Raw genomic sequence first — 14,824 nt, forward strand, 5'->3', positions numbered from 1 at the left:
CCAACCTGCTGAGGACACAGACTGAGAAAACGCTGCAGAGGACGGACACCTTTTCATTTTGACCATGCCGAGAAAAAAGGATACGGATGATAGTAAGTTGAAAATTAAATGTTTAGAGGAGTGACTTTGTAAGTTTTAATGATATCAATTAGGTTCGTTTGATAATGTAGGAGGTTCATTTCTGAAGGGAAAAATGTTTATCCTATATCAGAACACATTTTTAAGATGATTGTGTTACAAAAATGTACTTTACTTTAGTATATGAACATTAATTGTATATTTTGACATTGGTCTTAACAACTTACTCACTGCTTACAGAATGAAAACAACATTATTAGCTTCAATGCCAGAGATGTGGTCTGTTTAAAAAAGTGGAAATACAAAAATTAAGCCTTTGTGGAAGTGCATTAAAGCTGCATTCTTCTAATGGCCAGTAGGGGGCAACTTGTTTAAAAAAAGTGTTGGATGAAGCCATTTTGGCCAACCTCAATGCTAAAGTTTGCACTAACATGCCTACAATGAAACCGTTAACATGTATCAGCAAGTTCAGCGAGTTAGCATCACATTTCATAATTAACACCAAACTGCTGAGGCTAATGGGAATGTTATTTTTTTCAGATATTTGGTCAAACAAAATTATAATAAGACCTCTAACAGGAAATGTCATTCTAGCTAGCTTGCTAATGTGTAGAGGTTCATGTTTACAATGTTTGTAATCTTAATTTAGCATGTTAGCATGCATCATTTGCTGAATAGCACTAAAAACAAAGTACAGCTGAGTTTGATGTTGGAACTTGGTCATTCAGCAACGTTTTGAACAATTAAGAAACGTGATAATAGCTTTGTTTAAAACAGATTCTGTCCAATAGGAGTTGAGATATTTGTTGAGACATTTCTGTCTGGTACAAAGGGGTGGACAGAGTAACAACTGATAACCATCGAACTAGGAAATAAGTTGAAACAATGTCATTGTTTTGGAAAAAATATGTTAAAACACACATTTCTTGCACTGATTTTGGTAATTATTTGCAGATTGAATTTGAATTGGAGATACATTGTAGATGATGGCCTCCTGGCTGGTAGTAATATGTAATCGTGTTGTTGTATTGTGTGTCCTTCCTCAGTTAACATAGAGATGGACGCAGATGAGAGTGAAAGTGATGGTGAGTGCACAAAACAGCATGACATTGAAGTGATTTAAATATAGTAAATGTCTTATTTGAAGACTAAATTCTGTATTTGATTGATGAATTTGGTCTTTATGTAGATGGCGGCAACAACAAGAGGACAAACAACAGGAGGCAGGGAGCTGGAAGAGGAGGTGCAAGGGGAAGAGGCCGGGGTAAAAAACCTGCCAGTGAGGACGAAGACGAGGATGATGAAGATGAAGCCCCCAGGGGACGCAGGGGAGCAAACAAGAAGAAGCCCGTCAAGAAACGTGGCGGTCGCAACGCGAAAGATGACGATGACAGTGAGGACGAGGCTCCAAAGAAAGGTCGAAAAGGAGCAGCCAATAAGAAGAAAGGAGGCAAAGCTCAGGACAGTGATGACGATGACAGTGATGCGGGGAAAGGGAAGAAGGGAAAGAGGGGAGGAAAGAAAGGAGGGAAGGATGAGGAGGACAGTAAGGGTAAGAAGGGGGATGCCAAAGGGAAGGACAAGGGGAAAGACAAGGACAATGACAATGACAAGAAGAAGAAGAAGAAGAAAAAGGACGACAGGTAAGCAGTCACATACTGTAGCTACCCAACTGGTGTGTACATGGAGATCCAAATGATCTTAAAGGACAACGTAATTGCCAATGTTTACAATATATTGCCATCCGGTAGTCTTGTTCAACTCCTAGGGGTCATATACCGATGCCTACGAGGCACAATTGAGCGTCTATGAGACACTTCTGGATTCAACTAAAGCAACAGTGCTCAGTCATGTGTATGCTTATATAACCATTAGGTATTTATATTTTTATGCACGAGTGGAATTTTTTTCATAATGCAATAGTCAGAGGGGTTACCAAAATCACCTGGAGTTATCCTCTGGGGAACATGAATATCCTGGCAATAACTGGATGTATACAAAGCTGGTATTTGGTCGGAGGATGGTGCTTGACTAAACTTGAATATGCTTTTAGGAACTTGAATCTCTGAAACAAACAGCAATTCATGGTCCCCAGAGGATGAATCCTACTGATTTTACTCATCTCCTGACTTATCTTTTAGCACAATTATGAAGTTGACAGTTATGGATTTTAATGAGACTTGTAAAATGAGTCCAAAGATTTACATTTCGAATATTTTGGAAGAACAAATGACATTCCAATCAGTCTTATTTATGTTCTGTTGTTAGTGCTAATTAGCAAATGGTATCATCCACATGAGAACATGTTTCACAATTGTTGTCTGCCTTTTCTCCTGCAGTTCTGATTCTGATTCCAACACCAACTCTGAAGAGGATGAGTCCATGTCGGAGGGAGAGATGGCCCGGCTGATGGAGGAGGTGGAGGAGAAGAAGAAACTGATCGCCACCATCAGGAACAAGCCTTGGAGGATGAAGCGGAGGCTTGTTCACCTGAAGTAATCTCTCACACCTATCCTGGTTTCAAGCTTTTTTTTTTTTTCAAGGGGGGGTTACCTTGGTTGGTGATTGGCTAATGGTTACACCAGCCAAAAAATCGTTATGACATCATAAAGTGGCCAAAATCTGATCAGCTCATTTTCAGACAGGTTTTTATATAAATGGATCAGGACAAAAAGAGAGAGAATCTTTTTTCCTGAAACTTTCAGAATCTCTTTACACAGAGGGGACACATGGTTATGTATAAAAGACATGAACAAGTGGATTTTGCATAATAGGTGACCTTTAAATTGTGATGTGTGCCCTCAAGACTTGCCGTTTCTTAATACTTTATTTTGTGAAAAACTGTTATTGTGGCTTAGCAAGTAAATCAATATGGAAAAAACATAAATCTAGCTTATTTAAATGGCGAACATCGCCTTATTTTTTCCCACAGGGAGGCTCAAGAATTCGTTGATAAGTTTGAAGGAGCTTTGGGCAAAGGAAAAGGCAGGAAGTGGTACGCCTACAAAGTGATGATGAAAAAGGTGAGACACAACATTCAAACTTCTATATTTTCTCTGCTTTTTTGCTTGTGTGTGTTTTCTTCTTTAATATTACATGTTTTTCTTTTTAAATCCTAGAAATGGATCAAGTTCTCAAGGGATTTTGAAAACTTCAGAACGGCCTGTATCCCCTGGGAGAGGAAGATTAAAGAGGTGGAGAGTAAGTAACTGCGCTCAAGCTAAACAGCGACCTCCAGTGGACACACGCTAAACTAAAAACATCTTCTTATCCTCTTCTCAGGTCACTTTGGGTCATCTGTGGCTTCTTACTTCATTTTCCTGCGCTGGATGTACGGCATGAACCTGGTCCTTTTTGGTTTCACTTTTGGACTGGTGGTCATCCCTGAGGTGAGATGATGTCCTGTTTCTCAATAAACATGGAATTTGATATGATTTGATTTATTTCGAATGTGTAAAACAATAATACAAACAAATATATAATAATAATTAAATGAATTATTATACAAACTTAAACTGTGACAAATTGATAAACAAAAATATTACTGACTTACAAATTATATATAAACAAATGAACTAATTACACTTATTTAATCCCACCCCTTCTCCCAAAAACTAAAATATTAACATATATATATATATTTTTATAAAATATATTAATATAAACAAACACAAATTGTTGTATGTCTTCAAGGCCATTGAGCTTTTTATTATTATTTCATTATTATACAAATAAATCACAAAATCAAATAAAATACAGCTAACACTTTCACAACTAAAAGACAAAAAATAGATAAACATTTTGTCTAATGATGTGATTATAATGTCCTCGCATCACAAAGTAATGAATTAGTATCTCAAAATAAGAACCAATTTTTTCCAAAAAATGATAAAGCATTGCAACTTCTAACAAACAGATAATTCAAGCACTCTTGGGATATGCATTTCGATAAAAGTTTATAAATTAAATTAAATTCAAAATCATGCTGCTGTCTCAGCCAGCTTAATTTAAGGGCAGGGTGCTACAGGTGGCAGGAAGAAAGCTTCTTGCAGAGTGATATTTGAAATACAGTTCATACAATAAAATGTTATACTTATTTCCAGGTTCTGATGGGCCTTCCCTATGGCTCCATTCCCAGGAAGACTGTCCCGAGAGCAGATCAGGACACCGCTCAGGACTACTCTGTCCTCATGGATTTCCAAGTGAGTCTGATACATGATGACATTAATGCCTCATGGGTATCGATGTATTCATTTTTTATTTTTTTAATGTTAAAAAATCTAATATCACATACAACTCTTTTGATGTAACTTTGTCAACCCCCTAAATCAGGGGTGTCCAAACTATGGGCCGGGGTCCAAATGCGGCCCGCGGACTATTTTGAATCGGCCCTCAGCAAATTCTAAAAGTATATTGACTTAATTATAATAAACTTCTGCTTGTCTTATATTGTATTTTCTGTATGTGGCCCTCGGTGAAAAAAGTTTGGACACCCCTGCCCTAAATTATGGAGTATGTATAATACAGTATAATCGTTTTTCTAACTTCTCCAACTCTCACCATTTTCAGCAAATAAAGGAATTGAGAATATCAAAGCCCCCTTTCTTTCTCAGGGTTACTGCAAGTACTCAATCATGTTCTACGGATACTACAACAACCAGAGGACCATCGGCCTGCTGAAGTTCAGGCTGCCTCTCTCCTACCTCATGGTCGGGATCGGCACCTTCGGATACAGCCTGATGGTCGTGATCCGCACGTGAGTCTGCAGCAGTAACCAGCTCAGGGGGTGTGGTTATACAAATAATTTATATTTTGTATTAATTAACTATCTTAGCCATCTCTGAGCGCCTACTTTCATGGCGAACAATCAAGCTCAAGTTTTGATTTGGTCATTTGAAGCGATTGGTGTTACTTGATTTAATTTCCTTTAGGTTGGCAAAAAGCAAGATGAGGGGGTAACATATACGGTATAAGAATTCAAAATAACTCTTTTAAAATGTAATTTTTCAAGGAACCACGCAGCTTAATTTTCCAAGGTTGGATCAACCTGATCACACACTCATTGTTTTATACCTAACCAAAATAACATGTTCAGTTTTTAGAATGAGCAATAGGGATATTATTGTGATTTTAGCCCACAATCAACAATTTGAGACATACATCTCAAATAAATGTTTTCTTGGAATAAAACCCCTCTTTCTGAGCTCCTTGAAAAAACCATAAATGATACCTTCATGCTCTAATATGCCATAGTAAACATGCCCATTAGTGTCATCATTATTATTATTATTTTTTCAGAATGGCCAAGAACGCTGATGTCGGTGGAGGAGACGGAGACGAAGGAGAGTTCACGTTCGCCTGGAAGATGTTCACCAGCTGGGATTACCTCATAGGCAACTCAGAGACCGCTGACAACAAATACGCCTCCATCACCACCAGCTTCAAGGTAACCATTAGCAACCTTTATAAAAGTAACATCCATGCATCTGTACTGGTCAGCACACCTGTCGCTCCATTTTAAACTCACAGCTACACTCTTAATGTAGTCATTGTCAGATTAAGTTCTCTAATCACTGTAAATCCTTCCTGTTCTTGTTCCTGACAATAACAGGAGTCCATTGTAGACGAGCAGGAGAACCAGAAGGATGAGAACATTCACCTGCGGAGGTTCCTCAGAGTCCTGGCTAACCTCATGATCGTGTGCAGCCTCGGAGGCAGCGGGTACCTCATCTACTTTGTAGTGAAGAGGTCTCAGGAGTTCGCCAACAGGGACGACCTCAGCTGGTACGAGAAGAACGAGGTAATGTTGTAGCACACTGTTGACAAGACAAATACAGTAAAGACTGTCCATCAATTACACGCTACTCAGCAGAAAAGCACTGAAAAAACAAGTAAAGTCGAAAGACTGCACTAATGTACATTCTCAAAGATATTGAAGTCACTGTTATTTTGTATATATTGATTGTTGTGCTTTTATTTAGGTCTTAAAGGTGGGGTAGGTATGTTTGAGAAACCGGCTCCAGATCGCTAGAATTTGAAAATACACAACCGGAGAAAATCTGCCACTTCCTTATAGAGCCCCTCCTCCAACACACACGAACGCGCACATGACCAATGAGGGCACGAGATAAGTTTGTGCACAGATGGAAGGCTGACAGGCAGGTAGGCCATCCAGTCATTTTAGCCGGGCCGGCTAAAATGATTGGTCGTACTTTTTACAGTATTACGGCTTCCACAGATTACATTTTTTAATGGATTTTTTGTCAAAGCACTTAAGATATTCATTGCTATCGGGATGTTAAGAGCATTCCACGGAATATAACAAAAAGTGTATCTCGAGCCGGTTTCTCAAACTTACCTACCCCACCTTTAATGTGTGCATATGTATAAATGTGTCTTTTGATTGTGTATATATAGGTATATACATATTTGCATACATATTTTTATATATATTTGTTTTTGTATTCGGGATTGTTGGAAACGGTATTTCGATCTCTCTGTCTGTACCATAGACTGTATATATAAAGGTCTGTCCACACAAACTGAAAGATTGACAATAAAGCTGACATTTGAAGACACTTATAGAGCGCAGACCCCCGCCAAGGCCTTTCTAACAATGGTTACATAAGTGAAAAATAGTTTGTGTAATTGCCCCGTGATTCGGATCCCCTCCAAAATGTAATTTGTTCTTCTGTTCCCTTTCCACCAAGTTACATAAAAATCATGCCAGAAGTTTTTATGTTATCTTGAAGGCACAAACATATCGGAACAAAAACATGAACCTTTTTGTTTGTTTTGTTTGATGATGTAGTTATTTGACGTGAACATGTTATTGTTGATTGTGATTGTACGTGCCAGTTGGAGCTCATCATGTCTCTGCTGGGTCTGGTGTGTCCTCCTCTGTTTGAGACCATCGCTGAGCTGGAGGACTACCATCCTCGAATCGCCCTCAAGTGGCAGCTCGGACGCATCTTCGCCCTTTTCTTGGGGAACCTGTACACCTTTCTGTTCGCCCTGTTTGACGAGGTCAACAACAAGGTATAGTACCATAGTGTGTGTGTGTCTCTTTTTTAAACTGACCTGATGGACAATTTCCATACAATGAAACTGCATTGACAAGAATATTTAAAGGGTAATCCATAATTATGTTTGTGGCATGTGAAACCCAAAACATTTTTCAACTAAAATACAGTTACAATCATAGTTATTTTAAACCTAACCATGATGTTTTACTCAATCTGACAAAGTAGTTTTGTTCGTCTAAACAGGCTTTCTGCCAGAAAATGAAACCTGAAATATCAGCCCAACTCTTCTTGAGTTGTTGTTGTGACTGTTAGATTTGGGGCTAACCTGAGTCTGTTCACCATGATCTGCAGGTGGTCTTGAGGATCAATTATTCACTGACGAATGACCAAAGTGACTGAGCAAATTTAAACTTGTGTCACTGGTTCACTTTGTGCCCTGCAGCTGGAACAAGAGGGGTCTATTAGGAACGCTAGCCTCTGGGCCATGAAGGAGTACTACGCCAACTACACGCTCTTCCTAAACGACTCCAGCTTAACCCCCCCTCCTATGCCCCCTGCTGATGTCATCAGAGGACCCTGCTGGGAGACTGCTGTCGGAATAGTAATGATGACAAAAACTGATTATTAATATTATATTAAACAGAAATAATTTCTAAATAATTGCTAATCTGCTGGCTGTTCTATGTAGAACATGGGGTGATGTGTTCTGTTATTATGGCTGTTCCTTTCAGGACTCCACATGGTCTGTGTTTTGTTTTTATGTTGACCTTACATTTCTGCCTCATGTGGTTATTGTATTCATGTTTCTGTGGTCTTCATTTTAACTTTTGCTCTTACTTGTGAAGCACTTTGTGAATTCTATCTCTGTGAAAGGTGCAATAATAAATAAACGTATTATTATTATAATGAGAACTACAGCTTCTTGTGGTTGAAAGGAGTATTGCAACAAAAAACACACCATCATTTTTGGTCTCTCAGGGCTTCCGTATCTTATAGAGAAGCTCATATTAGAATCCGAAAACTGTGTTAGAAAGGAAATAAAAAGATGTCTAATATGTTGTTTGACAAACCAAACACACCCCTTATTTCCCCTTTTCACTTCCCTGAATCTGTCTCTCACAGGAGTTTGTGAAGCTGACAGTGTCGGACATCCAGGTGTCCTACCTGACCATCCTGATAGGAGACTTTGCTCGAGCGGTCATCGTTCGCTTCCTCAACTACTGCTGGTGCTGGGACCTGGAGGCTGGATTTGTGAGTCTCACTAATGAAGCATTTTAATATAAATAGTTTGCTTAGAGTGTGTCTAAAACGTATCCATAGCTGAAGTTGTGAACCTTTTCCAGCTGTGATGGAGAAGCTCCTCCATATTTGTGTGCACAATTTTCTTTATGCATTGTGATTCAACACTCAGCAAAGGCTAGGGAGCTGGTCTTAAAAGCCCTCACCCGTGCATCAATAGAAAAATAGTAATCTTTGTCTCTTTCCACTTTCAGCCTTCATATGGAGAGTTTGACATCAGTGGTAATGTACTTGGTTTGGTCTTCAACCAAGGGATGATCTGGTACGACCTTTAATTTTACTTTCATGCTCAATTGCCAATGTGTACATCTATGTGTGTGTGTCCATGTTTTTATGCATGTATAAGGCCCAGTCCATTTGTGCACCAGTATTTTTTAAATACAGGGTTTTGCGTATTCGTTTAAAAAAAATAAAAGCACTGTTTAGAAAATCTCTCCATATCAAAACGCAAAAACACAATTAAAGCACCATATAGGCCGATTGACAAGTTTGGCCACACAAGAACACACACACCCGGATCTAATGCTAATACATCATGCTGTCATGTGCTGCTGTACTTCAGGATGGGTGCGTTTTACGCTCCTGGGCTGGTGGGCATCAACGTGCTGCGCCTCCTCAGCTCCATGTACTACCAGTGTTGGGCTGTAATGGCCACCAACGTCCCCCACGAGAGAGTCTTCAAAGCCTCCAAGTCCAACAACTTCTACATGGGTCTGCTGCTCCTTATCCTCTTCCTCAGTCTGCTACCTGTCGTCTACACCATCATGACCCTGCCACCTTCATTCGACTGCGGACCCTTCAGGTAACACTGAAGAACAAGCACAACATCGCAATAATGGCGAACACTTAAGTGTCAACAAGATATGGTTTATGAGTAATGAAAGGGGGTCAGACTTAAGTATAGGGACAAATAGTCAGTAATGAAAAAGGTACTGCTGAGTGAAAAAGGGTCAAACGGTTAATGAGTTTAGTCGAGTTTTGTCTTGCATCTGTTCAGAAGTTGTGCGTCTTTTGTGGCCACTCTCAAAAACGCACACCCTTTTGAAAATTGGCATACACGCAAACACACCATCATACTCGTACATTTGACTTCCATGCCAAATATCAGCCTTCTAGGGTAAAACTGTGGTCGCTAAAATGTAGGGCAATTTTTCTGGACCGACCAACCTAGAGAACTGCTGGTTGCACCTTAAAAAAATTAATGAGTTATTGGAGTATAGTTAGGAATGAGTGTATGCAATTACACATACACACACATAAATATTGACTGTGGATGTTTTTTCAGTGGCAAGCCCAAGATGTTTGATGTTATCATGGAAACGATCGACCTGGACCTTCCAGCCTTCTTGGGGACGCTTTTCAGCTACGCAGCCAACCCAGGCCTCATCATACCAGCTGTACTGCTCATGGTGTGAGTGTTAAGGAGACACCTTGGATCACACACACTAACCCTAACCATACCCTTGCCCTAACATTGACCATTGCAATTAAATGCATAACCCAAAACCTTTCAGCATAATTCATACCTGAACCCTCAAACCAAATCCTCACCCTCAAACAGGCCTTTGGAGAAGTGAAGACCACCTCAAAAGGCCTCACATCCCAAACATTTTCTAAAGTAAAAAAATATTTTGGTCCTCACCCCTGAAGAAGTACAAGAAACACACATTAGCATACGATGTTACACAAGTAAATTGTTGGTCTAGACGTGTGCGTCTTTGCAGCCACTGAAAATACAACGATTAATATTTTACTTTTATTTTACAGACTGGCCATCTACTATCTGAACTCAGTGTCTGAGGCCTATCAAAACGCCAACATGGAGCTGAAGAAGAAGATGCAGATGGTAAGTAAAGAATGGGATTAAAATGAAGGTACATTGGTGAAAATGTGACATTTAAGCATCAGGGCACTGTGTTCGGGTTAAACTACTGAATTTACAGAATCATTTAGCCAAGATTAGAATAAGTGCATCTTAGTGCTCAAAGTAATTTACCGTGTTGTGTAATGTTTATTTATACTGTTCATGCTCACTGCTTGTAGCACTTCGGGATTTGAAATCAAATATGAAGTGCTTTATAAATGGAACCCATTATTATTATTATTATTACCACACAAACTGCCTCAAGGTGTGGCGTAGTCAGTAGAATTTGCAAAACTAAGACATTCCTACAGGCCAAATTGGCAAGCATAATATAAAATCTACCTTCTAAACATAAGCATGTTGACATAGTTAGCTTTAACAAGTTAGCATGTTTATTTTGGTTTCAATCTCAATTAGATCATCCTGCTGTTGTAAATACTCACTGGAGCACTCAATCTATATTATTCTGCAGCAGCAAATAGTCCCCAACAAATGCCCTTTTTACTCCTGTTTAAGTAACACTTGATAGAAACTACACTGACCAGTGATTTGAGGAAAGTTTGTAAATCATTAAAAAAATATTGTTCAGTAAGAACCAATAGACTTGTGGCAGACAATGTTTTGAAAGCTGGATACATTTGATGTTTTGGTCTTTTCGTCGGATTTATTCATTTATTTTAGCAAGAAAACAATGTTTTTCGCCTTACTAATTATTCTTTCTCTCTTCCAAAATGTTTCTGAATCTCTTACGTTTCCCATTTTTTCTGTCCCCCACCCCTCTTTCTCTCTCCCTCCATCTTTGCCCTAGGCTCGAGATGAAGAGAAGAACCGGAGGAACAACACGGACAGCACAAACCAGGTGATGAAAGACCTGGAGGACCTGCTGCCCAGAGGATCCCTCATGGCTCCACCAGAGCCTGGTCAGTAAACGTATTCACAAACATTACAAACAACTGAGCCTAAAACTCCCAGCGAGGAATCCCAGCTCAGGAGTATTTTAGGATACTCTGTAGAAGAAACTTTAGCTTAGTGGGGAGGTGAGGTTAAACCGTTTGCTAGAACATTGATCGGCTTAATGATATAATGTAGTCTCTTATATGAAATTGTGTTATTATAAATATTCCTCTGTATAACAGACTATAACAATACAAAAATGCCTCTGATAGAAAGTCAAGTTAGTGTGTTTGTGTTTGTGTGTTTGAAGTGTTAAGGTTGTGGATTCAATACATGTGACTGGAAATATAGATATTCAGCTGATTCATCTCTTTTTATATTTTTAAACAGAAAAACCACCAGAACCGGAATCAAGGTTAACTAAGACCAAGCCGGGGTCAGCGGGTAAAGGCGTTAATCTGCAGAAAGATGTGGCTCTGGCATCGCCCAACCCCAACGCTCGAGGGCCGGTGAACCGTTCTCCTGGGCCGAGGGGAGCCGGACCGGGTCAGGGTCCTGGACGGGGTCAGGGTCCTGGTCCTGGACGGGGTCAGGGTCCTGGTCCTGGACGGGGTCAGGGTCCTGGACGGGGTCAGGGTCCTGGGGGTCCTGGTCCTGGACGAGGTCGAGGTAGAGGGCCCCCTCCGAGATAACAGTGTGAAAACCATTCCTGAAGGCTGTGTTCATGCCTCAGTTCATTTTACAGCATGAGACTTAAACAGGCACCTTCATTTGGTCTGCATATTTCCTTACTGACATCAAAAGTTCAAAGAATACTGAAGGTCATTTTTGAAGAATACAGCTCTACAAAATGTTGCCTACAGTATTGTTTTGCAACACAGTGCTGTAAAGATCTCTATATTTTATCTTGAGCAACCCATCATTTGAGGAGAAGTGTGCTATGCTTTTCGTTAAGCTTGTCTTATGCCTATGCTTAGGCTTATGGGTTCCCAGATTGCATTTTGGTCAATGTGTTCAGTATTGCTCTCCAAACGGACTGAAGCCTGCATTCAACCGATGCCTGCTCAAACAGAATTTGTCAATACTTCTCAAAATGTAAACAGAAACCAGAGCGCTGTGGATACATAAATCTTGTCCACCTTGCCTACTATTTATAGAGATGTTTAAACCACAGTGGGTCAAATATTACCGTCCATACAGTAACTGCCTGGCTTTAGGATATCTGTTGGAAACACCTTTGTCTTAACTTGGGTAGCTACTGGTGAGGTTCTCTGTGGACTAACATTATTTTCTCTGGTGAGGTTCTCTGTGGACTAACATTATTTTCATATATCAAGATAACTCCTTGTGTATTTTTGCTTACATTTACAATACATACAGAAACATGTTATTTAGTGGTAATGTGTACTCAGGCTGTTTTGTTTTACATGTACACTGACTTTGTAATTCATGGTATGATTCTGTCTTTAAATAAAGTTTAAAATCTTTTAATAACATCTGTGTAGCATATCAGTTTATATACATTTTCATTGTATTTTATACTGCATTATTTCTGTTTAAAACGTTTTCATTTTCTCTATTTTAGTTTACTCATGCTAATAGCCACACCCCAACAACTCCTAACATTTCTGTTGTTGGTTTGATTTCTTAAATGTATTCATGTCACTTTGTAAGAGCAGTCCACTGATTAAGCATGGTGATGTGATAAAACTGTCAGTCATGATTGACCTGCCAACCCTACAAGATTTGGGCGGTAGTCTACCGCTTTTGACATGTTTCTACCGCCTACCGATTTAGCTGGCTTTTCCTACCGAATTTCATTCTTCCCAAATTATGAAAAATAAAAATGACACTCCATAGACACTGGACTCGACTTTTAGCGGAAACCGATTGCAGCGTGTCTGTGATCTCATCATACAAACAGTCCTCTGTGTTTCTGAAAGAAAAACAACGTGCAGAGGAAGGGCAGCGTTACCCCCGGGACTGCGGTCAAGCCAGCCTCCACTTCGGAAAACACAGTCAAGCCAGCCTGCCGCAGTCCCCCGGGACTGATAATAATCAGTCATCACTCCCAAATGAGTTTAGGGGAACAGAGACGAGGCATTTGAGTCCTGCAGGGTTTCCCCGTTAATATCAGTGTCTCGAAAACCTAAAGACATCCAGTGTTTGGTCTTTTCCGGAAGCATCCTACAGTGTCTCAACTGAAAGAGGACCACAAACACACAAAAAATACAATACAATTTTGAGATTTTGGGACATTTATCTCCCATTCTTTCACTTTTTTGGACATTTTCAACACCTGTCGTTAATGTCTCTGTTTAGTGAACTACAGCAATCTGAAAGCTTCTACATTATTTATATCACACTGCAAAAACATGCAGGAAATGAAAAATCCAACGAGACCAATAAAGTTTGGTTGGAGATTCAGGTGTAATATGGTAGTAGCTAAGGTAGCCTTGATGCTAGCTACAATATGGGATCAAATAGGCCTACTGTGTTCTGAACAAATTACAGTTTTTTTTTGTGGAGTGTGGTGTCTGTTGTAGTGAGCATAGATATTGGCTTTGTGACTTTGAAAACAACATAGGGATATAAATATGTTAAATATAGCGTACAACTTTAACTGTGGCTGCTGTGGCTAAGTGGATAGAGTGCTGGACTTTGAATCAGGGTCTTCGATCCAGGGGGTAGCAAGTTTGAGTCCCACTGCAGTCAGCATGTCGTTGTGTCCCTGAATGTATGTTAGTCGCTTTGGATAAAAGCATCTAACAAATGACATGTAATGAAATGTAATGTAACTGTTAGCATGCTAAATGAAGCTCAGCGCAAGTTCAACCAGGAAGACCGTCTCTACTCATTCATGTATTTCTATTCCCATGTTATTACTCTCTCTCCTCTCAATAAGTGACCGGAGGCGTCACTCTTCAGCTTAACCAATCACTTCGCTCTATTCCCAAGAGCCTATCATAGCGCTCCGTCAAACCTTTTAAATCTGCTCTCCCCTCTGACAGCTCTCATTCCAGGTGAATCGGCGCAACCCTCCTCCACCCCCTTTTCACCTCCTGTCCCTCTGAATCCAGGGTCAAGCTAAACCACTCCTCTTCAGACCGACCCAACTATCCATTCATCACCACCAGTGTCTAGACCCCAGGGGGGTTTCATCGGATCGGTTCTACCCTCCCAAATGATACTTCCTGCACAACGGGGCCTAATCGCCAAAATTACCATTGCATTCATTTGTGCATCTGCGCAATCAATATGTATTATTACATCAAAACCGTCTCTCCTGATTGAACTTATTTTGGTGGCTAAAACACTTAGCTGCCGCACCCATCCACAGCAATACATTTCTTAGCTTCTGAGCTGGTAATCCTGTTTGTTTATGGGCTTTAACTACTACAATGACTAAGGATAAGTCCCTCATACAACCCCTTTTCAAAAATCTGAACTATCCACTATCCTCAATGTCTGAAAAATAAGTTGTTTAATTTAAGGGTGAAGTGGTTTTAGCTTACAATACAAGCTTTTACAGAAGAGTAACCCAACCTGTATGGAGCTCTGACTGTCACCCTGCAGGAATGTTGTCTTTGAGAGGTGGCCTGTGATTGGCTGATCCCCTGTAGGTGCATACAAACCTGTCTGAATATCATCTGCATAGAGATGG

General features: G+C 40.0%; 1 protein-coding gene across 1 annotated transcript; it reads left to right on the forward strand.

Moving 5' to 3' along the window:
* tmc2a (transmembrane channel-like 2a) lies at positions 1-12,603 on the forward strand. The gene is made up of 21 exons (XM_034125981.1): positions 1-92; positions 1,125-1,163; positions 1,268-1,721; positions 2,418-2,573; positions 3,011-3,101; positions 3,198-3,279; positions 3,361-3,467; positions 4,182-4,280; positions 4,692-4,834; positions 5,377-5,524; positions 5,690-5,878; positions 6,937-7,116; positions 7,546-7,704; positions 8,226-8,354; positions 8,597-8,664; positions 8,965-9,204; positions 9,688-9,813; positions 10,170-10,248; positions 11,075-11,186; positions 11,551-12,426; positions 12,462-12,603. The coding sequence occupies exons 1-20, from the start codon at positions 65-67 to the stop codon at positions 11,850-11,852; spliced, it is 2,931 nt and encodes a 976-aa protein (XP_033981872.1). The 5' UTR covers positions 1-64; the 3' UTR covers positions 11,853-12,426; positions 12,462-12,603.
* Positions 12,604-14,824: the final 2,221 nt, after the last annotated feature.

The sequence above is a fragment of the Trematomus bernacchii genome, unplaced genomic scaffold (assembly GCF_902827165.1).
Source record: "Trematomus bernacchii unplaced genomic scaffold, fTreBer1.1, whole genome shotgun sequence".
In the NCBI taxonomy this organism is placed as follows: Eukaryota; Metazoa; Chordata; class Actinopteri; order Perciformes; family Nototheniidae; genus Trematomus; species Trematomus bernacchii.

Bases quoted from the DNA above. Each gene is read 5' to 3' on its own strand.
- tmc2a (XM_034125981.1), top strand. From the start codon at position 65: ATGCCGAGAAAAAAGGATACGGATGATA. The intron at 5,525-5,689 runs GTAACCATTAGC...TGACAATAACAG, and splicing joins CCATCACCACCAGCTTCAAG to GAGTCCATTGTAGACGAGCA. The intron at 8,355-8,596 runs GTGAGTCTCACT...TTCCACTTTCAG, and splicing joins GGGACCTGGAGGCTGGATTT to CCTTCATATGGAGAGTTTGA.